This window comes from Coccidioides posadasii, chromosome 1 (genome assembly GCF_018416015.2).
Source record: "Coccidioides posadasii str. Silveira chromosome 1, complete sequence".
Lineage (NCBI taxonomy): Eukaryota > Fungi > Ascomycota > Eurotiomycetes > Onygenales > Onygenaceae > Coccidioides > Coccidioides posadasii.
In genome coordinates, this window is record NC_089407.1 from 7,993,610 (window position 1) to 8,015,764 (window position 22,155).

Below are 22,155 nucleotides of genomic sequence, written 5' to 3' on the forward strand. Positions count from 1 at the left end.
GGATGGGCCTGGTCACGTGTTAAGTCCATATGTGGGCCAAAAAAATTCCCACACAAACAGCGCGCTCTGTCAACTCCCATCTCATCACTCCGACGATAGTCCAAAGACTCGCATCAGGGGCCCCAACATGATAAGCCTGTCGGGCGCAGATGTCTTATTAGTGGTAAGATCATACCCTTCTTTACAATTGTTTCAGTACACATGATTATTCCAAATACATAATCTGTCAATCCCCTGAAGTCCTTAGGGACCTACGTGATTGAGAAACGTATCTCTTTTATATGATTTTGTTGCATTCATTGCCTGGTGTTTCTGCCCGACGCCCTAATCACTGATGCTAATCAGTTACTTCTAGGTAGCATTAACCAGCCCTAGACCCCAATAGTGCCCGTCATGGTCAACACACCAGTACTCCCGATTCCCATTTCCTTCATATCGGGCCATTATTTTCTCTTCTCAACTGATGCAGTCACCTATCTACGCCGAGAACACAATATTTGCGGCGTTCTCATTGGGACTCTGCCTCAGATTCCGCAGCAGAATATCTTCCTGGGTTTACCATTAGAGCTTATGCCGGAAGAGGCTAGGCTCTTGGTTGAGAAAAAGATTGCTTATATTGTGGATGATGCACAAGTGCACAATCAAGGAATGAAGACTCTGGCTGATGAAGATCGGCGACGTCATCTTGAGAGCTTGGAGCAACACGGACGGCGAGCAGCTTTAGTCCAATCAAGCAAAAAAGAACATCTAAAAGAAAAAGCGCTGAAGCAATCCAAAAAATCGAAATCTCAGACCTCAGATGCATCAAAAGCGTCGAGTTCCCTGCAAGATGGACAGGGACAGTCAGAAGACCTGCTTTTTAGTTCTGTAGACGACCGTACTAACGATCCCATCCAATCCAGTTCAGCCGTTACTTCACGAGCCGTATTTGGTGTCACTCCTGCGGACTCTCTCGCTCTCTTTCCCAAACCTCCACCCTTAGGTGGGAATTCTCTGCCAAAGGTCCCTTCATCATATCCTTTATACGCCCATTTGCATTCCAAAGGATATTTCTTGTCTCCCGGTCTCCGTTTTGGTTGCCAGTACATGGCTTACCCAGGTGATCCGCTTCGATTCCACTCCCATTTCCTCGTTTCCGCCTCTGAGTGGGATGAGGAGATAAATTTAATGGACTTGGTTGTTGGAGGTCGTCTAGGAACCGGTGTAAAGAAGGGATATCTTATCGGCGGAGAAATCCCGTCCGATGAGCAAGGAAAAGGAACCGATGAAAGGACTGTGAGGACGTTTAGTTTGGAATGGGCTGGAATGTAAAGAATTCCGTTGCCTTGGTGATCCAACCCCCCCCTTTCCGGTCCGGGCTCCCCACAATGTACAGTAGATTTATGACCTGGGCCAACTTAATGCAATATCCAGGAAGACTGTTTTCACTCCATCTCCCTCGCATAAATTCCTGCTTGAACTCTTACCTGTCAAGGTAGACACTCACCAATAATTAATTACATTGACCTCTTACGAACTAGCTATGTCTTTGGAGGTTGGGGTTCGAAAACAGATCCATATTTGTAGGATAAGAACATTTCCGTACACATGTTTCGAGTCATATGCTAATAGGGCGTCCAATCGCTGGAGGATATAGAAGATGAAATCTACAGTCACTCAGGAGTTCGCGATGATTCGCGATGATAAGAAGCGGGATGAGCTTCTAAAAGCAATCAGTGGCAGGCCTCGCATTTTTCCTACTCTTCAGTACAGGTAGCAAGAGCGAAACGCCGTATAACCTTGGTCTCAGTTTATCATTCGCGGGTCGAATGACTCAGTCAAAAAAAAAGAAAAGAAAAAGATGACTTGATCTAACTAGAATACAGCTAACTAGTTTATCCAGCCATCAATCTTAATCTCATTATATCGCCCAAATGGGTTGACCCATCTGCTTTCGCTCTCACCTGTTCCAAGTCTCAAAGAGTCTGCTCTATATATTCAGCAGCGCCACTGAGTTTAAGGATAAGTGAGATGGCGCGATGAATGCCGAGAAACCGAGGAGAAGGCGGGTCAATCGTATGATTGGGACTGAGCGACAGGGTGCGAGTGACAGGGAAGAAAGGGTCGCTTAAAAAACCGCCCTCGGCGGAATGAATCCTATATTCATAGGCTCTGCCCGTAGGCTCGAAATATATCTGGAATTCGCCAAAGAGCCGGTGGTATCAAGCGCTAGTGTGAGAGCGTTCGATGGGCTGTCGATCTTCGGGCCATGAATGAGGTGGGTGATGCCAGGGTCGAACATGTCCAGAATCCAGAGTACATTCTTCTTCGACTCGGTCTTAAGGTGGGCGTTGGTTGTGGTGTCTTGACGGATGAGGCTCTAACCTGAACTGCTTGAGTTAGAAAGTGATTGCAGGTAGGAGACATCACGAACGCACGTGGAAGAAAGAACTGAATAACCATGTAGTCTGCAAACCCTTCAACCCATCACAACGCTTCGCGCAGCCGGCTCCCAAGAACTGAAATCCTCAAAATATGATAAAGCCAATGTAATGTTAGACGTAACACCAGCCAAATTCTCATGCAGGAATGTGAAGAAAAGAGTTAAGAATGAGTCTTTTGAAGAGATATAGTCAAGCGTGGCGTGTATCAATTTTGCAGACTTGTAACCCCTTCCTGTTGCTCGTTCGAGGCCATAGTCCTTGATGAATATATCAAGGAGACTCCTCGCCGAATCAGATTGCTGTGGAGTCAGCAACAAGGGTGCTGAAAAATCCAAAACTCTCTCAAGAGAAGACAGGTGCCTGTGCGACGACATTATTGCTTGGATAGGCAGAGGTTCGAAGCTTGATCCTCCACGTGGCGTGTTATGCTCACCACCGAAAAACTACATCCCACATCAACCAAGGATGCCTGCGAAGTTGTTGTGGGATGACCAGAAACTCGAGGGGGGGAATCTCCTATTCATAGGGAAAGGGTGGCTTCATGATGCTAAACACGATGCCCATAGTGGAACCCAACAGGAGACGTAATATAGACCAATCAATTCCCGGGGCAGGTCGCCACAATGCATTATCAACCCAAATTTTTTCAGAAAGGTCTTTCATAGATAATTGAGGTTCTTCCATTTGAACTTCTTATTTGCTCGGTCCGCAGGGCGATTCTCGAACTGACTTCCATGAAGCTCGAATACTAAATCTTTTAGAGTCTCGGGTGCCTGAGATTGTTCATCCTCTGCAGACGGTCCGGTAGGTACTGGAATTTTGAACCTGAAGACCGTATGCTCCTTTGGTATTGCTATAAATGCAGACTATCAGTATCATTGCAATCCCCATAGAATGCAGATAGGGGTGTAGAAAAACTTACTCTTCATTTCATTTTTTTCCGTGACAAGCACAAATGCGAATTTCGAATCCCGAACCACGATGCCTCTGATGCCAACCCGACTAACGCAGCGACTCCTAACGACTTGAAGCTCTGCACCATGAAAATCCGCACTTGCTAGCTTGGCGCCGTGTGCCAAAGCAGTGATAATCTGTCCCGTATTCGCGCCTTTATTCGTGGGTTTCTTCAAATCCAGAATCTCCCACATGTATTCCACCCATAAGTCATTCAATTTTTTAAAGATGTCGTATTTGATTTCTTCTTTTGGTAGATCATGGACACCGAGGGCTCTCTTCTCTCGCGCCGTAAGCGGTTTGGGTTTCTGCCTGCGTAGAAAGTACCCTTTCTTCCGTAGACGATGTAGACGTCTCCGTTCCCGGTTATCCGCTGGAGTAGGTGAGGTAGGTCGCAGATAAAGGGGTTTGGTTTTCACCTTCTCGGCGAATAGCTGCTCCGCTGTGTCTGGGGAATGGGCGCGGGAGAGAAGCCGGTGAGCGGCGTGAGATTGGACTTGGTTGGAAGATGACAGTGGCGTCCCCATGCTGATGTATGTAACTTGGTCTTGCTTCTAAGGTCGAATACTTATCCTTCAGGATCAAGAGCGTGGAATAGGTTGCCGGCAGAATTGGAGACGGCCGTCCTGATTTTCTCGCGATGCCTTCAAGCCGTCAGAGCGCGCTAAGACTTTAAGCTCAACGCAAGCCATCCCGTGTTCTCGAGACGGACTTCAGTCTGCCAAATCCCCTCGGCATCTTCACATTTCCCCGCGTTTGGTAGATTCTCCTCCCAAATTCAACTATATTCGAATATAAAGCCGTCGAGGCCCGTGTCCATCATGTTTTCCCAAATGATCTGGAGCATTCTTCAGGAACAAACATCGGTACACTGGTATTCTCAACCAAAGAGACAAGAAAGCCACCATGCCCTCCCTCGAAAATTTCCCTGATATCCCTCCATTCCCAGATGACATCGTCACTGCCCCTCTGTTTCGTCTCTCTCTCGAAAAGCTTCTAAATCATGACAATGATGAAGTCAAGAGGTTCTGCACTGCATGTGAGGACCTGGGGTTCTTCTACCTCGATTTCCGCGGCACCACGCAAGGAGATGCGATCCTTGCCCAGGCAGATGAGCTGTTTGGTGTCGGCGAGCGCCTCTTTGAGCTAGACCTTGAGGAGAAGAAGAGATACGATTTCGGCAAAAAGAATTCGTATTTTGGTTACAAAGCTACTGGCTCGAATGTCGTCGACAGGGACGGGAATCGTGACCGCAATGAGTTCTATAATGTTCGTCCTAGCCCATTGTCATAAACCGCGATAAGGAGGTAAGAATATTTTGCGCAGCGATGCTAAAATATATCAAACGTAGGTCTCAAAGGACGACATTCTTGACGTCGCCGACCACTGGCCTGCCCCTGAGCTACTCCACGAGTCCCGCCCGTTGCTCAAATCTTTCATGACCAGTGCTCATTCCATCATCACTCTTATCCTCAACCTCCTAAATGAGCATCTGCAGCTCCCAGCATCAACACTGGCAAACATGCACCGTCTAGGCCATGCTACTGGCGATCAGGTGCGCTTCATCAAGGCACCACCACAGCCAGTAGATGATCGCCGGGTGGCGCTAGGGCAACATACTGATTTCGGCAGCGTGACTATTCTCTTCAACCGTGTTGGTGGCTTGCAGATTCTTCCACCGGGAAAGGATTCAGAGTGGTGCTACGTTCGGCCACTTCCTGGACACGCCATTATCAACCTGGGCGATGCCATGGTTAAGTTCACCAATGGATTGTTAAGATCCAATATACACCGAGTTATGTCTCCGCCTGGCGCTCAAGCGGATATTACTCGCTACAGCCTCGTCTATTTCTCTCGCCCAGAGGAAGATGTGCTTTTGAAACGACTAGAGGGCAGTCCCCGGATTCCGCCTCTTCCAAAGGGAGTAGTGGAAGAGGATATCAAAAGTAAGGATTGGATCATCCGACGAGGGCTAGGCAATCGAGTCGATTTGCACAAGCAGATTGACTACGAGAAGAGTAGGGGAACTGAACTGCAGAGTCAACGACTTGATGCGTAGATTTATTTCCATTTTTGATCTTCTACACCAGAAACCTTTCTAGCTCTTGGTTTTTGTCCGTGTAGTTCTGTCTAACTACATGGAATAAATACATAAATTCAAGAAAGATTTTTCAGACCTTCCTTGTCTCAATGTTCCCTTTTTCTTCTCCTCCCCCCTCTCCTCCCCCCCAATTTTTTGGCTCCTGATCCGTCTGACATACTCCTATTCCCTTAGCCCGCAAACTCTCTAGAATCATCTACCGAATCTGAACGCCAGTCTCCCACCCGAGACACCCTACCAAGTCCGAGAAATATCTTTGTCTTTGCTCACAGGTCGTTAGGGTTCACATACTATCAATCAAGGCAAAAGCTTGCTCATCGGTAAGCCTTACATCCAACTCTTGTGTATCAACTAGCCCAAGCGGAGGGCAATGAATTCCACTGGGGTATTCATACTTCTTCAACCTCAGTCCAGAGCTGGGGTCTCCCTTCAACATTGACTGAAACCACCGGTCGTCCTCGCCACAAACTTCCCGGCAAGCCCTCTTAAAGTCGGTGCGAATCACAGATTCGTCCCGGGCCATGTCCTCGTACAATGACCGACGTGGCTCTATGAAAAATTCAACTAAGTCTTCGATGTCCCATGAGAATAGCCCCTCTTGCAATTTGTCCCGCGGTTGCCGCATAAGTTTGAACGCCCGCTGTCTTTTCCAAACCCTATACGAGTGCTCGTACAATGACCGCTTGCGTATCCCCGACTCCGCCCAGCGTCGATGTGGCCGTGGATTCTTAGTGTTGGTCTGTGAGATAATAACGTTATCCTCGCGCGAGCTCCGCTTGACAAAATTCCTGTAGAGATGGTACTCCCTCGCCAGTCTTCGAAAGTCGGGCCGTTTCCCGGACTGCACTGTTTCAATGACATCGTCGACGACCCTTCTGATCACCATTTTTTCGCCATAATCTTGAAGCGGCATAGCGGTAATTTCCTTGTCTTCTGCTGCAATGGCACGAAGTCTAGGCCATAGGGCACGAAAGAGTTTGTGGTCATGAGCAGGGCCTATGTCGATAGATGGATGGCCGCCGCTGCTTTCATAGTCAAAGACGAAGCCTGGAAGTGGCCCATGTGCCTCGTCATGCTCCATGCTGACCAGCTCTGTCAAATAGTCAGAAACAATTGTATTATCATCTCGGAGTTTTGCTGGACGACGAAAGGTCTCAAAACCAAACCTTGCCCGTTGAAAGCTGGCCTCGTACATGGCGATCGTGAAGAGCGCTTTCATCAGGCTTTCTTGCTTCCGCGGGATTCTTTCCTGAATCTTGGCGGGATCATTCCAGTGTGCAGCGACGTATCCCGAAGGACGGTCTTTGGTCGTGAATGTTTTATCCGCATAGAAACGAGCATAGATGGAATCCAAGTCATCTGAAATTTCGAGGATCTTTCGTGACTTTGTACCCGGATGCCGTGGTGTAAGGATGTTGCCACCGTTCTCAACTAAGACGGTCATTCCATGCTGAAGAGCTGCAATACGGATCTGAACTCGTTCATTGTCCATGCGATGGTTGCCGGACAATTGGAGACCAAATGGGCTCTCTTCTCTAGTTTTTCCCCTCGGAAAAGGGATAACGAAAGGCCCATGCTCGATACGCTGCTGCTCGGCAACGGTGGAATTGTTAGACATTCCAAAATTGAACGCCATTTTTTAATTCTTTTTCAAGATGCCAATTCTCGACTACCGATTAGACTTCGTTAGAGTGTCCTATAAAGATGTTAACTTCGCCTTATATAACCAAGCATCAGATTAGCTACTCACAAGGTCAACTTTTCACTCTAGAGATATCTTCTCCTAATTCTTAACTACTGCGCTTATATGCTCTTCAATCCTGCCTGCAGGCTTTGACAATCTCTCCAACTTCGCTCGAAACGGCGTAGGAGTCGAGCTCCAGTCTCAAAACTCTGACGACTTTTTTCCAGAAACGGAACAAGATGCTGAAAGATAAGGATGCAAATTGCTTAGAACAGAGTACCCGAATGCGATATATTCGCTAGCAAAAGAAATAGTACGCTCTCAAGGAAGAAAAGTAAGACGCTCGCTCTCTCCATCAAGGAAAAGTTCTCCTTTGGGGGAGGAACATTTTCAAAATCAGCCAAACCCTACCCTCCCCACCCCAATGGGACTCAATGGCATATTGGACGACATAGTTAACGAGAAGGATAGAATAACCATAAACAGGTATTCAACCATATTGCGTATTAGTTTTGGGGGGGTGGGTTTGGTATTGTCGTCTATTGTTGTGTTGCAACACCAGTTTACCAGATTCGGTAAACTTGAATGTCGGTGAGATGACAAAACGAGTCATGCCCTGGAGGTTGCCGTTTCATGGAAAACCTTTTGACTGGGTGGCAAGGTGGCAAGGTTCGAGTGGAATAGGATGAAACAACGGGATTCTCTTTGTCTGCTAGGAATCGTGCGGAAGACTCCGGTCTTGCGAGAGCTGCCTGGTATGAGTCGAGCTTCACACGTGCCTGTGGGAAAATTCACTAGGATACCATCAGTAATACGGAGTACGTCTTGCCAGTTCATCTCATGTTCAACCAGATCTACACTGTACCCACCATAGGATTCTCTTCCCTCGTGGCAAGGCGGGCCCAGCTTATCTAGTTAAATGGTCACGAAGAAAAGACACCACGACAAACCAGCTCATGAAAATCTTGACCAAGCAACTATGTAATTAATAACCCCAGAGATTCCCAAGAATACAATCCCGTAAACCCTGAAATCATGCGAAGAAATATATTGGCAGTATTCCGGCTAGGCATGCCGATTACGGTCAGCAAAGAGGGCCAGAAACATCGAAAAGCCAACGGCTGAAGGCCTAAAAATATAGATATACACGGAGTATATATCAATATGACTTTGTTGTATTGGTCGCAGACACGCCCAATATCTATACATACAGCTCAAAGCAGTATATATCCCGGGGTAACCAAGAAGGAAAAAAAAGAGTATCCTCAATTATGTCTCTTACAAGAAAAGCAAGGAGTTAAACAAAAAAGGTATTATACCGAAGTCACATGTTAAGACAATTTGTTACTCTGAATCATATTTAAATCAATCCAAACCAAGCAGCTCCAACAGCCAAACCGGCCATGACTGCGCCCAAAGCGCCGTTTCCTTGGGCTGGAGCAGCAGCGCCAGTGAAAGTAGGGGCGGGAGAATCGCTACCCGTAGTCTGGGGAGGACCGTCGGTGGTGCTTGGGGGAATCAGGGTGGCGGTTGCTGCAAAGATGAAGTGTAAGAGAAAAAGCAGAATTATCGGATAGGGGGAGGGACTCCATACGGATTGAGTCGTCGCCAGTGCCAGATGGGGCCTGGGACTCGCCGTCCTCATCATGGCCGGGAATATCAACGTCACCCATCACGTTCAATGTACCACCATTGATGCTTGTTGGTCGGTGGCTGGCTGGAGCCTCAGCAGCTCTGCTCTTGAAGGCATCGATGTTTTGGTCGCCCTCGGAGCTATATCATTTACAAGATTTAGCAAAGCGTTGACGAATCCGAGATGGAGAATGACAACGAGCAAAAGGAAAAGAATTTTGAGTGACAGAGAAGTCGAATTAGAATTGACGGCGATCAGGGAAACTCACGGTGGGTTAATCACTCCAACCATTCCATTCTGGCAGTGTCTCCGGTAACTGCAGTAGATCCATTTGGGGTTTGTGTCCTCGATGGGAATCGTGAAGACGGCAGAGCCTTGAGTACCCTCCGGGAGGTTGATGGTGCCAGACCAGAATGCGTTGTCCGCTGGCTGGCAAGCGTTGTCGAATTCTCCCAGAGTAACATCATGAGAGCCTCTGGTGAAGTAGAAGGCGACTTCGTCTCCAGGTTCCGCACGGATGACGTCTGGGTCGAAGTTCAAGCCACCGTTGGCGACTTTGACCTTAATCGTCCTGGCGGTGGCAGCACCGCTGGCGAGAGCGAGGGAGAGAAGGTGAATAGCCTTGGTCATGTTGCGTCGATCTTGGCAGCCGAGACTTCAATTCTTTAATTGTGTATGATTGAGAGAATTTGAGGGATAAATCCAAGCAAACAAGAAGGATTTCGAGGGCGAGTGGAGAGACTGGGTGCACGCCGGTCCACCTCTTCCTGATTTATAGGTTTCTTGAAGGGGTACGAGGCCGAGGACACTGCCACATAGACCAGGCCGCAATTTCAGAGTTTTGATACCTTGCCCTGTACTCCGTAACCAGGGAGCTGATGGGTGCATCGTCCTGCCGTCCAAGGTCACACAAGCCACACGGCTTAAATCTGGTTTGTCGCAGAGCGCTGTCATTGGCGCAGGGCATAGTGAGGAGAGCTAACCTTTCGGGTTCCTTGCCCTGCAACCTGGTCAGCGAGGAACCGTGAACGAGATTTGGAGCATCGAATTTCATAGGATCGACAACTAGTCGCGCACAAGGTTCAGATTGAAGGTTAGATCCTGTTTCATCGCCCTTAAGATAGGCGGCTCAAGCATTCTTCAACTCGCTGCGAAGGAAATTAGCAAATTGGAACGTCCAAACAGACTCTGAAACTCTTCCAGCGACGAAAATGTCAAGTAGGTATACATATGCTTCATCTTCGCTTAAAACCGAGCCTCTTTGCATGGAATTTAATAAACTACATCGCAGGCACGGAGGCGCAGTAGATGTTTGTCGATAAACTTCATGAGCTAATTCGTCGAGCTAAAATAGGGCTGAATTGCATAAAGCTGTCAAAAGCCATGATATTCAAATCATGTAGCTATTGACTATGAAATAGTTAGCTGAAGCTTTAGAGCTGATGCCTGGAGTAACTAGCAGCGCGTGTTCTGCGATTAACCATGCCAGGGCCTGTCCGCTAGATATCGCCAGGCAGAGAGGTGAAACCTTTTGAGAGTGCGTCGGGACCTGGGAAATCCTCAGATTTGAAGATTTGAAGACAATAACTAGCACACCGGATATACTCGGCATGCACGCTTTTCGGTTTCGGAGACTCTGGGCCGGGAAGAACCTGGTCAGGCTACACGGCACTAATCCCCAACAAGAGATTAGTGGAGCGTTCCAGCCAACCAGGTGCGTTCGAGCCGGGTTCTCCGCGTGAAGATCTATTTTGGGTAGTATTCGCTTGGGTAAAAGGTTTGCAGATTGAAAGGTGGACGGCCAGGATACATGGTACCCCGGATTCTCCTATCGATATCCTCAGCAGCCGCTGTCCACGTACGTCGTCTGCTCGTGTTCCTGCATCCAGCAGCTCATTCGCAGCGCCTGCTCCCCCTTATCTGGTCCTCACCACGTCGACTCTTGTACGCCGTATACTCTGTGCTGTCCCTTCTCACATCTCAGCCTTGTTAGCCCAAGAACAGTGATTGTCCCTAATTGGGTCTTGGCTGAACCGGAGCCCATGTACGAAGGGCATGGGTGAAAAGGCTTCTACTTTGTACCCTGGTTTCGGCGACCTAAGGGGGCGTTTTGAATACGCAATTTGGGTACGTCCAGGGCGCCTGCTTTCGTAAAACGTGCCTGATCGACCTTCCAATGTCGCTTTGCATCGGTAATTTATTATTGAGTCATTTGAATTGTCAGACCGCTGCGGAGGCGTCAAATTGAGTTAACTATGTCGGCGGCCCAATCCTCGTTAATAAAACCCCAATAGACAGAGGGGGCCGCGCTGGTGAGGGAAAAAAAGGTTTTGAACCAATCTTCAGAACCAGCCACTGCGGCTAAAGATGAAGGTTCTCGCGCAACTCGTGCGAGAACAAATCCAGACTCCAGATCATTGGATAGCCGGCTGCGACCCATGTCATACTTGCAACCGTGCAACATGGTGATTCATTATTGGGACTCCAACTTCGACAGATGGAGACCATGCAGGTATATTCCCGATATGACCATGGCGTGGCTGGTGGGGATGCACAGAAACTGGTGGCTTGAAGATAGGATCCTACCTCAAACACCAGCGCAATATTAGAAACGTCGTGGTAGGGAAGAAGTGACCACCAACATGTGGGAGAGGAGGACTGGATGCATTGTTGAGATGCAGAAGATCGTACGGTTGCAAGCAGTAACATCCCCGTCTCTTGCATACATACGACTTCATCCATCGACTGTCGGAGCATATTCTGTTTTCTGGGCACAGAATGATTCACAGAATATCCCCTGCGAGACCACGGATTGTGAGAGACGCCAATTTATCAGAGTTTGTTTCGAAGTTTGTTTCGACTTTGTTTCGGCTTTCCCGGTCTCTAGAAGAAGCAGGTCGCACTCTCCAGGTCAAGATTACTCGCCCGGGCATGACAGATAGACATATCGGCTTCACATCAAGAACAATTGGATAAATAGCTCACCGCTTCATATCAGCTACGCATCAATCGATCTGTGGCAGCAGGGTTAGTTACAATTATCACCAGTGTGAAACGGAAAACTCGAAGGGACTCTCCAAAAAAAAAAAAAAAAAAAAAAAAGAAAGAAAAAAGAAAAGAAAAAAAGCTCTGCTCCAGACATGAAGTAAGACCAGTCACCAGAGAGACTGGACAACATTGGACTGAAGCACGGAGTAGTTTTCTATCTCTGGAACCGAACTGGGAATTCGGGAGGGCCGGAATATCACCTCTGGACAGTCACAAAAGCTAGAACATAAAGAGGGCATCCTCCACGGAGATACTTTGAAACGGGGTTGCAACTGAAGATTGATGTACTCCGTAGATATACTCTGTACATAAATATATCGATATCAAGTGCGTGGTTGGAAGAGGTAAACCTGGACCTGTCGAAGGCGAGATTTGCGAGCTGTGAAAGACGCTTCCGCTGGACGGTACCGTGCTGGTACTGCGAACGTGTATTCTGGTTACATACATAACATACTTACAAAACACGTAAGGACATTTCACCACGTCGTATTAATATTTTCCTGTTTACTCCGTAAGTTTTCTTTTTTTTATTTTTTTTTTTTTATTTTATTGTTCATTGCAAAATGAGCGGGACCCTGGGGTTCTTGGCGGTCTTCTGCTTCCGGACAGCTGCATCCCATCGAGTCTCACCGTGCAGCAGCACGCGGCATCACGTCCTGCGCAGAGGACAGGGCCAGGTTTGCCACCATCTTCACACACCAGATCCCGAATGTTACTGAAGAGGACATTTTCTTCTCATTATTGGAAAACGCCAGTGACGCACAAGCGGTGGCACAGGGCAAACAAGAGGCATCCTTGCCGCACAGGCGTTCCCAGCACCCAGGCTTTCAGCTAAACACCAAACTTCTCCCAAATCCTCGAGGTCGGTGTCAGGCCTGGGGGCTGGTCTGGGGCTAAAATCATGCAGGACAAGCCTGCAACCAAATCCCGCCCCCTCCCGTTACAGCGTCCATCCCCGCTTCTTCCCAGCGCGAAGGACTTGGCCAGCCCGCGCAACGATCCGATTAGCTACCACCACCTCGGGACTGTGTTCCAAACACTGTTTGTCCTGGGAATCCAGGATGTGGGTGTTCGAGGTTTTGGAGAGACGGGGCGTGGGTGAAGCGTCACGGCATTTTCCCCAACCACCTGTTTTTTCCTCGCCAATTCTAGGTGCAATAAATTCGTCTCTCAAAAGAACAGTTCTTGGGATTTGATATGTGTCTTTTTGCCCGCAGGAACAAACTGGCTGATGGGCGACCATTTGCACCAACCAGGCTCTCAGGAAGTGCAGGGACGGTACATCGTGATGACAGCAACAAGGGAGTCAACCCGGGATACGGAGTGTATCCTCTTGCAAAACCCAGCCTCCCAGACGGCATTTTTGGTTGGAGAGTGACTTCCCTCTCCCTCTTTTTCTTTCTTTTTTTTTAAAAAAAAAAAAAAAAAAACAAAATTTCTAAATTGATTTATTTTTCCATTCGCCTTACGTATGATTGGACCAGCTGAAAGATACACTTACGAACTTTTGAGGATGCAGTGGAACCTGCCTTCATGTCAGGTTTGCATCCAAATCCTCATCATTTCTCAAGCTGTCATCCTGCTTGCGTAGATCCAGCGGCTTGGGGTTTTGAAGGCATTATCACAATCACTTACAGAATATAGAGCATTCAGCACGTTCGCGGAATTGAAATGGCTTTGTCATTTGATAATTCTGTCAGAAGAAATCAAGCTCTTCCCAGCTCCCGCATCTCAGGATTTGAGATCCCAGCATCTTTGGGTCAATGGCGTTCTAACAGCTGATCGGTGTCACAAGAAATTTCTTTTCTTCTTTTTCACCTTCCTCTGGCCATGCCTGGGAGGTGGATTGCACCAACTAGTCACTCTTCGGGTGAATCTCGGACCTTGATGCAAAGGGGACTTCTTGAACTAGCAGGCCATGCATGTGCGGGATCCATGGCTGAGTTACCGTGCCTTAATATCGGTAATGCCATCTATATCTAGAAAGGTGCGGCACATGAAAAGCAGGATCTGTCGTATATCTGTGACATCTATGCGCAGTCCGCGCGTTCATACAACTCACTTCAAACGGCGTTGTGAGACGAAGAAACCAGAGACATGGCCTTGGAAATGTAGAGCTTAAACTGTTGCAGAGGAAAAGTGATATCAAGGTTCCTCTCCATAAGGCTGATCGAGAAAAGCCGGTTTTGTTTGTCGGGCTTTCGAGAACGACCCCGAAGCACGATCTCTCATTTAGGTTTCGGCCCCACAAGCTCGTCCAGTTATCTGCACTCCACGGACAGCGGGTGATCCATGAGCGGGACTTTGACATTGCCGAGGCTCTCAGCGCTTAGAGAGATTGACAGAGCCGGAATGATTTTCGGAGTTGGGGGGCGTTGTGACACCACCCCTTGCGGTACGTTACGTTGCTACAGAGTACGGAGTAGTGAAGTAAAAGATCGTGCACGTTGTGCTTGACCAATTTCAGTGATTTCGTTAACGACGGGAGATCTTCAATTTTCAAAAGATGTAGTTTTTAGCGCTGTGGCTCCGACGATGAAAATAAACGATGGGTCAATCGCAGCTATGTTTCTTGATCTTGCTCGTCGATCGACTCTCTGTTGAGCATTGGTTTGCAATGCACCCGTTTCGCACGGCGCACGGAGTCCCCCGGAATTTGGAGATGATCTTCGGAGTCCCTGGCTCCTGAGCAAGCTTCAGAATTTACTGGACACTGTGCGTGGACGGAGTATAGGCATGGAACTGGCTGCGTGCGATGAATGCAGGAGCCCTGAGAGAATACTCCAAGGTACAGATCCAGGCGCTTCCCGCCCTTGTCCAATTCTAAACATGGCGCCGTTTGTATTCCGTGGTGAACTCCGAGCACGGAGTAAATTCACGGAATATTCAGGGTTCTCACGTTTCGTCCCTTTTGCCGCGCACGGCTCCCGGCCTTAAGCCTCCATTCACTCACGACTGCCGTGCTCGCCCAGAAGGTGGGGGCGCAATTCTTCAAAGCTTGTTCGAGCTGCGGGTTGCTTTAATCTCTGAGACGTGACAGTTTTCGTGGTGTTCTGTGTCGGGCTGACTCGTCCAACGGGGGGCGCCTTTGAGGGTGCATGGTGCAGGCATACGTAGTTACTGTACATACATGACACGGCGTCGCGGAAGAAAATAAATTGCATTGGGCGAAACGAGCTAACCGGTGTAGAGGAGCGGTGCGCTCACGGGGGAGGTGTTTTTCTCCCTTTGTCCATTGACTTGTCGTTCCTTGCGCACATGTCTACGCCGTCGCTCACTCAACCAGAGGATTAGCAGGAGGAGTGAAGAAGCCTTCGTGTTCTCATCGTAGAGAGGGGGCTCAACGAGCTCCAAGCCCGTACTCTGATGGAACTGCTTCAAACCCCGGGTGACAATGGGGCCAGGTACTCCGTACATGCGTACATATTGACTACGGAAAAACCACTTTGGGTCCACATTGCTCGAGAAGCGCGCGGGGACGGGAGCACCTAGCCAGGTCTTCACCCTTAACCGCCAGACCCTTCGGAGTACATGCATACGGGATATGCATGCATGTCTACGCCCATAACAAAAAATTAGAAAGCTTAAAATTCCCCTGGAGAACAGGCGGTCAATTGCGCCCCTTTTCTCACTCCCTTTCTCATTTCATCGCCCAGCCAGCACTCCCCAAAGGGGCAAATCCGTCCGGCAGGGTTTGGAATCATCCAAGCTCCAAGCGAGAAAACATCAAATGTCGGTCGACTGTCTCATTTCAACGTGGACCAAGGGTTTGCAAGCCTTCGCTTCACGGCTCAGGAAGGTGGAATTACAATGGGGGGGAGGGGGTTGCTTCGGACGCAGATTGAGATACATACATACCCCCTGTCTTGAAGCATGGAGCGACATCCTTCTCTTTTGATGATCCACAAAGTGGCATGATATGTTTTTCTGCTTCTTCTTCTGCCCTGACCTTGTGTCCATATGAGCTGAAGAACCTAGGATGATAGTCATATGTATGTATGGCTATGTGTACCATGTCCAGATAGGGAGAGCTTTGTGCATGGATTTTTTTTTTTTTTTTTTCTTTTTTACTACCAATTGAAAACACAACCGGCATCGATTCCTCAGATCACAGAATTGAAAAAAAAAAAAAAAAAAAAAAAAAAAAAAAAAGAAAAAGAATCTCACGACCCGCCCAATCCCGGACAGCGGCCATGCTTCGGTCCAGTTCGTCCGATTGGATTCCCACGAACATGAACCCCCAGCAGTTTTGAACGTGGCATGGGCAGCTTCGACAAAACTGAGAGCTGCGCGTTTATCACCCAGAAGCAAAAAAAGAGACCAGAAAGGTCGTCATCTCCTGTCTCCCCCCCATGGCAGAAGGTTAATGACTACATCGCCCGCTCTGAAATCATCTTCCAAGACATTAAGAAACTTTCGGGTGCAAATCAACATCAAAGAACGGAGTGTTCAATATGATTTCGCACCTAGCAGTAAGCTTGTAGACCCTGGACTTCCGGAAAGGCAAAAAAAGAAACAAAAATTTGAAAAAGCAAAACAGAAAACAAGAAAAAAAGTAAAAATCAGTTACAGAAAAACCCGCTTTCGCCCCCCCACACTCACACCTCCCTCCCCTGCTGCTTTGTGCACACAAAGTCGCACTTCTCAGGACCTGTCAAGGGTCAGAGCAGGGAAAAGGCCCCTCTCCCATGAAATCCGTGCAATCAGGAGCCCATCCAGCCCCAATTGATGTCGAAGTCAAAAAGATTTCCCGCCGTTTTGAATGGCTACGCTTCATAATTGATCATCTCATATACTCCATATAGTCCTCCGTAGTACGGGAGGATGTATGGATATCTGGGTCGAGAACACAGACCAGGGCTACCGGGGGAAGGGGATGCCCCCAGGGTTTCTTTTGTCTTGAGTCAGTTGGAGGGATGTACATACTTAGGCATGAGTAGCTGGCGTGGTTTCTCCGGTACTTCTTCTACACTTCCGATACACCAAAATCGAAGAGCAGAGGAGTTTGTTACACGTGGACGCATAATATGTGCGTACATAATGCACGGAAGTCTATCTAGGGTGGTAGTATGAAGGATGGACGGGGCAAGCAGCGAGTGCAGAAGCAATCGGCAGGGATCCAGCCTTCGCGCGTCGAACGATAATGGAACATCGGACCATTCTGCAGGGCTTTCCGAAGGAACGAAAAAAAGAACAATTCAGGGTCTCGCCGCTTTGCTTGTCTGTTTCCATCAAATGACTTAGGTAATACTGCCGTTTTTCTGATGATCACATAGAGGTCGAATGACCATAGGTAGAAGTTAAAGGGAAGTGGGACGGGTCTGAGGTCTTATTTTTCTTTTTCCCCCGCCTCCGTTCTGCTCTGTTTCTCCCTGATTTATTTGTAAGGATTGAATTCATCTGATCAAAACTCCAAAAACCAAGCTGCAAATCTTTGGTATCTGTATGCATATAAATGGAGTAGGAAGAGATTATAAAAAGAGAAAAAAAAAAAGAAAATGAGATAGGGGGAGGGGGGCAAAAAAGGGGAACAGGCCGGGATGATGGAGGGTGTTTTGCTCTAGAAACAAGGCGTCGAGTCGGATGGGGCGCAACATGGTACTCGTTGTGTTTACCAGGTAGACAGCCGGAATGAATGGTTTTCTTTTTTTTTTTTTTTTGGCGGTAACGCTCACCCAAAATGATATTAAGTGAGGGAGTAGAAACGAAGAACGCACTCAGAGCCGTTAGATCATCAAAATTCGTGGAGCGAGGGAAGTGTGGTGCTTGGGGGGATTGTTGGAGGGGCTGAAGGGGTGAAGGGATCAAACAGTATTAAGAGAACAGGGACAATCAAAACCAAAAAAGGGGTAATCATCATAAGCCAGACATGAGATGGGAAATCAGCAGTGCTGCTAGGATACATCAAGTGCCGCTAATCTCTCTTCCACACGCCTCAGGAGTTCCGGATCAGGCTCAGGCTTGATCTTTTTAGGACTTTAGAGAAAAGAGAAGTTAGCTGAGATTCGCCTCGTAATAACGGGTGGAAAATACGTACGGATCGCGAGTACAGTCCTGACAACGCCCATGTTCACATTGAGGACAGATTTTCTCGCCGCTTGGGAACAAAGCCGAGCAGGAATGACAGGTCCATCGTACTCTGCGCCTAGGCTTTCGCCATACTCGTTCCGGCGGCTCATACGGTGGTTCGGCATCACCTGGATAGCCATCGGGATACTTGTGTTTCTTGGCTCTGTAGCAGACCAGTCAGTTAGGATATAATCCTACATAAAAACAAAAAAAAAAAAAGGCACACGTACGGATCACGGGGACATTTCTTGCAGCGGATGTGGTGGCAGTTTTGACATTCGGTCGCACTTCCGATGAAAAGCGTAGAGCACATGTGGCAGGTTCTCCGGACGCGTTGCATGATAGGTTTGCGAACAAGGTCTTGACCACCGGTCCGAGATGGAATCGTCAAGACGAACTTCTTCTCCTTGGGTTGGATCTCTTCGATCTTCTCCACCTCCCGAGCCTTGCCCTTTGCCTCACATTCCTCCTTTGACTTGGCCGGAGGGTAGCGGAAACACTTCTTGCAGCGAATGTGACTGCAGCCGACGCAGACCTTCTCGGGACCGAACGTGGTTAGACAACGGTGGCAATTGCGTCGGACCCTCATACGGATTGGCTTCTCGACCCGGTCGACATTCTCCTTCGCGGATCGTGGAGTTACCCATTCGCCAGGCTCCAGAGTCAACCCGTACTTGGCGAAGAGGGCACGAGCTTTCTCCTCCCGCATGGAGCTCCACCTGTTGGTCTTCTCCTGAGCACTCATCGGTTCCGCCTTCTTGGTTACGGTGGTGACAGTCGCAGACGCTTTGGCACTGCTCATAGTAGAGAACGTCAGCCTCGTCAATTCCCTATCATTCGATGTGCAGATCCGAGAACATTGCGAAACTACTTACGTAGGGGAAGAGGTAGACGCCTTTGCCTTGCTTGAATCACCGGTGATATCGGCAAAGCTGGAGATAGAATTCCTGTTCGAACGAGTGCCACCTTTGAGAACGGTCTTCATGCGTCTCATGTATTTGGAGATACCGTCCTCCTTGGAGCCTGCCGGTTTGGCAGAAGTTGCAGATTCCGACATCTTTGACGAACAGACGCAGGTAGTATTTATCCTTCCCCCTATTCCGATGTGCCGGTAAGATGCAGAACGAGGGTGGACAGAGCCAGTTCGAGTTGCGCACCGACAGACGGATTCGGTCGAGCCAGTTTGAGGGAAGACCCCTGCTTTATTTTCTGTCTGACAAAAGCGATGTGCAGATGAGGGGCGGCCAATGAAGTGAGTGTGCGTGGTAGAACTGCCCGTCGCTGTCGAGAAATGTGCGGAAGCCCGATTCCGTGGTGTTGGGATAGGGTAGCAGGACGAAATCGAAATCCCGGACACACAGCTCTCTTCCCGTCTAGAAAATATGGGGAAGAGGGCAGATTCTTTCGTTTTTAATTTATTATTATTATTTTCTTTTTGTCTTTTTTGGTTATGTATCGACGCTGTGACACTCCCGCAGAGTGCGTTTTGTCGGGACTCGCAGGTCGTGCAGGCCAAAAATTTCGTGAAACTGGGAGTCCGGGGGTGATTGGTCCACGTCCACAGCCAGACTCGCAACCGCCCAGGGTAGGATTTGGGGGGAAGAGGGGGGGGTTCAAGCAGAACGATCGGGATCGCGTTCGTAATATATGCTATACATGCGGCGGGTAGATATCCAGTTAATGCACGAGGTCCATCTCGCAAGTCGGGATACGGCGCACGGAGGAGGTCGACAGGGAGCGACGAGAACAACACGCACAATGCAGCGACGAAGAGCCACAACGCACACGCACACACAGAGAGACGAGGAGAGAGAGAGAAAGAGACGGAGACGGAGAGAGAGAGCAAAAGCAGATGGAGAAGAGAGAAAAGCGAAAAAAGAGGAGAAAAAGGCAGCTATGGCCGAATCGGTTTCGCAATACGCAGACAATACGGCCCAGCGCAGACGCGGCGATCTCATTCGCGGGGGGAAACAGGCGGTGGGCGGGGCTTGGAGACCCGGCGGTGCGCGGTGGGCCGGCGTGGGCCAGTCACAGCCCGCCGCCTGGGCCGGGGACGCGGGAAGGGACGAGAGCTTCCACGCCGGCTGCGGGCCTGTCATACGGCTCCGTTACAGCTGCGTTTTACCCGCCCTGCTGCTGCTGCTGCTTGTTGCCCTGCCCTCTCTGCCCGCTGCCCTTAGCGAGGCCCGGCCATTGGATCCCAACGACTCGCGCTGGCTGTCAAACCGATGTTTGTATGTAACGTGTGTACGGAGTACGTATGAATGTATGAATGTACCCACGGAGTACACGTTTTCTGGCGTGCGTGATGGGCGAACTTTAAAAAAAAAAAAAAAAAAACCAAAAGACGGACTGCCCGCGAACTGGTGAGCCTGTTGCACCTTAAGGATGCCGCCAACCACCTGCTACCGTTCCCTTTCGCTCTGCATTAGTCGACCCAGACACCCGTCTCCGGCAACGACCTCTCACTCTCTCAGTCTCTATCTGCGAAATCATTGTGTTCCTCTATGTCTCGTAAGTCCAAAGGAGAGAGAAATCGGAGTCAAGTCCATAGCTGTCAGCAGTAGATCGCACCCGAGGACATGGATTTCCCCGGATTCCAGCGAAGCGTGACGATTTCCAGAAGAACCAAAAAAAAAATAAAAATAAAAATAAAGACTGTGAAACTGGAGTGAAATATTCATGACTCAGGTCTAAATCACAGCCAATGGATAAAATACCACGTCATGCGATTTCGGTTATGACGGTGGTATCACTTTATATCTTTCGGTATCAATACGTCTTGAAACGATATCGTGGGAAAATTCTACGAAAAAGATTGGGAAAAAATAAAAAGAAAGAAAAAAGAAAGAAAAATTGAAGGCTGTCAGCGGCGTCCGTGGTTCGCCTGGTGAGCTGTCCCTTTTCAACCAACTCGGCCTTTGAACCACGGATGCAGCCTTTCGCAGCTGTCTGCATTTCCAACCGAGCCAGACATACAACGTCTGGTAACTCCTCCGTATGAGAGCCAGGCCTCTATCGTTGGGGATTTCCGCCACCACGGTTGGCCGTTGACCCAGGATCCTGGAGCCCGACAGCAGAAATTTCTGGCCCACCTGCTGAGACACGTTCCACAAATGTCGTCAGTGTCAAGAACAAAAATTTTTTAAAAAAAAGGCAAACACCAACAACGACAACAACATGAATATAAAAAAGCAACGGGCTTGATCTGAAGCGTGATGCTCCACGGTAGGGCGTTTTCGAAGCACCTGCACCGATGGCCAACACCCGAGGATTACGGAGCCAGATCCGTTGACAAAACGCCTGCGTTTGGGAAGTGGCAAATCAAACGTCTCGACGCAGCCGGTACGCATCTCCAATTCGTCCCTCTGGATGCAGAGACTTTTGACCCAAAATTGAGCCGAAACAATGGAGGCCTGAACCAGCAGCGGTCCGGCTCTTCCCTGTCCCTCGACTGGCGATGTTGATTGACAATCACGGCCTTGCTGAGCGGGTGGGACCTACGGAAGAAACTTGGTCCATCAGAACCAGGCCAGCGGGAAGGCAGAAAAAGTGATCCGACAACCAGAAATTTCGCACAGTGCGCTCCCGAAACTTACCACTAAGTCAGTTAAGAGTTCTCCACGAGCCCACTTCGTGGCCCGCTTTTCACAAAGCAGCGATCACCTGGTTTGATGTCCTCCCCGTCACCGCTCTTCCTGGCACCATCTCAGTTTTGGATTTGTCTACAGTCAGTTTGCGAGCAGAATCGTCGACGTGGAATGCTGAATGGGCTGCAAGCTCGGGAGACGGTTGTCATGGTGCGGCAACTGTCGCCTGGATGCCCGGGAAGCGGTAAATCCGCTTGAAAGACCGGCCCAAAAATCGCCCGCGTCGCTGCACGCTTGCGAAAAGAGGATCGCGTGGAAATAAACTCGGAGTGATTATCTAGCAGCCAGGATTGTTGCAAGCGAAATTCGCGTGGATACGAAGCCGCCATACCCAATCACAAGGGCAAGCAAGCGATGTGGTTGGCCGGACTGATGGCCAAGGAGGGGAAAAAAAAAATTTAAAAAAATAAATCGAGCTGGAGCTAAGATGATTGGCCAAGACACGCTTGTCTCCTTCTAGAAGGCCATTATCAAAGGCGGACTTTCAACCCCTGAGCGCTGGGGCGGCGAGATGTCATGGATCGGGGACTCATGTATCGAGAATCCCTCTTGAGGAACTTGACCAAACTCAGCCCTCTCGGGAGACCGCCTGG

At 49.0% G+C, this 22,155-nt stretch overlaps 8 protein-coding genes across 8 annotated transcripts; 3 read left to right on the forward strand and 5 right to left on the reverse strand.

Annotated features, from left to right (window-relative positions):
* Window positions 1-393: 393 nt before the first annotated feature.
* Window positions 394-1,351, forward strand: SEN34 (tRNA-splicing endonuclease subunit; the record flags this gene model as incomplete). Its single annotated transcript, XM_003066334.2, has 1 exon — window positions 394-1,351. The coding sequence occupies one exon, from the start codon at window positions 394-396 to the stop codon at window positions 1,309-1,311; it is 918 nt and encodes a 305-aa protein (XP_003066380.2). The 3' UTR covers window positions 1,312-1,351.
* Window positions 1,352-2,458: 1,107 nt separating this feature from the next.
* Window positions 2,459-2,797, reverse strand: D8B26_002437 (uncharacterized protein; the record flags this gene model as incomplete). Its single annotated transcript, XM_066123830.1, has 1 exon — window positions 2,459-2,797. One exon carries the CDS (start codon window positions 2,795-2,797, stop codon window positions 2,459-2,461), a length of 339 nt encoding a protein of 112 aa, XP_065979905.1.
* Window positions 2,798-3,082: 285 nt separating this feature from the next.
* D8B26_002438 (uncharacterized protein) lies at window positions 3,083-3,904 on the reverse strand (the record flags this gene model as incomplete). Its single annotated transcript, XM_003066335.2, has 2 exons — window positions 3,083-3,276; window positions 3,346-3,904. The coding sequence occupies 2 exons, from the start codon at window positions 3,902-3,904 to the stop codon at window positions 3,083-3,085; spliced, it is 753 nt and encodes a 250-aa protein (XP_003066381.1).
* Window positions 3,905-4,238: 334 nt separating this feature from the next.
* On the forward strand, window positions 4,239-5,436 carry D8B26_002439 (uncharacterized protein; the record flags this gene model as incomplete). Its single annotated transcript, XM_003066336.2, has 2 exons — window positions 4,239-4,646; window positions 4,729-5,436. Exons 1-2 carry the CDS (start codon window positions 4,284-4,286, stop codon window positions 5,434-5,436), a joined length of 1,071 nt encoding a protein of 356 aa, XP_003066382.1. The 5' UTR covers window positions 4,239-4,283.
* Window positions 5,437-5,761: 325 nt separating this feature from the next.
* D8B26_002440 (uncharacterized protein) lies at window positions 5,762-7,114 on the reverse strand (the record flags this gene model as incomplete). The annotated part of the gene is made up of 1 exon (XM_003066337.2): window positions 5,762-7,114. One exon carries the CDS (start codon window positions 7,112-7,114, stop codon window positions 5,762-5,764), a length of 1,353 nt encoding a protein of 450 aa, XP_003066383.2.
* A 1,408-nt stretch (window positions 7,115-8,522) lies between these two features.
* Window positions 8,523-9,425, reverse strand: D8B26_002441 (uncharacterized protein; the record flags this gene model as incomplete). The annotated part of the gene is made up of 3 exons (XM_003066338.2): window positions 8,523-8,695; window positions 8,757-8,935; window positions 9,064-9,425. The coding sequence occupies 3 exons, from the start codon at window positions 9,423-9,425 to the stop codon at window positions 8,523-8,525; spliced, it is 714 nt and encodes a 237-aa protein (XP_003066384.1).
* Window positions 9,426-11,333: 1,908 nt separating this feature from the next.
* On the forward strand, window positions 11,334-12,069 carry D8B26_002442 (uncharacterized protein). The gene has a single exon (XM_066123831.1). It carries the CDS (start codon window positions 11,438-11,440, stop codon window positions 11,735-11,737), a length of 300 nt encoding a protein of 99 aa, XP_065979906.1. The 5' UTR covers window positions 11,334-11,437; the 3' UTR covers window positions 11,738-12,069.
* Window positions 12,070-17,145: 5,076 nt separating this feature from the next.
* D8B26_002443 (uncharacterized protein) lies at window positions 17,146-19,801 on the reverse strand. The gene is made up of 4 exons (XM_003066339.2): window positions 18,788-19,801; window positions 18,143-18,706; window positions 17,881-18,075; window positions 17,146-17,819 (listed from the first exon to the last, which is right to left on the reverse strand). The coding sequence occupies exons 1-4, from the start codon at window positions 18,967-18,969 to the stop codon at window positions 17,738-17,740; spliced, it is 1,023 nt and encodes a 340-aa protein (XP_003066385.2). The 5' UTR covers window positions 18,970-19,801; the 3' UTR covers window positions 17,146-17,737.
* Between the last annotated feature and the right edge of the window lie 2,354 nt (window positions 19,802-22,155).

Excerpts from the sequence above, each read along its gene's own strand:
- D8B26_002442 (XM_066123831.1), top strand. The coding sequence starts at position 11,438 with ATGTGGGAGAGGAGGACTGGATGCATTGTTGAGATGCAGAAGATCGTA.
- D8B26_002443 (XM_003066339.2), bottom strand. The coding sequence starts at position 18,969 with ATGTCGGAATCTGCAACTTCTGCCAAACCGGCAGGCTCCAAGGAGGAC. Across the intron at positions 18,076-18,142 it reads AAGAAATGTCCCCGTGATCC|AGCCAAGAAACACAAGTATC; the intron begins GTACGTGTGCCT and ends GGTCTGCTACAG. Across the intron at positions 17,820-17,880 it reads CAGGACTGTACTCGCGATCC|TCCTAAAAAGATCAAGCCTG; the intron begins GTACGTATTTTC and ends TTTTCTCTAAAG.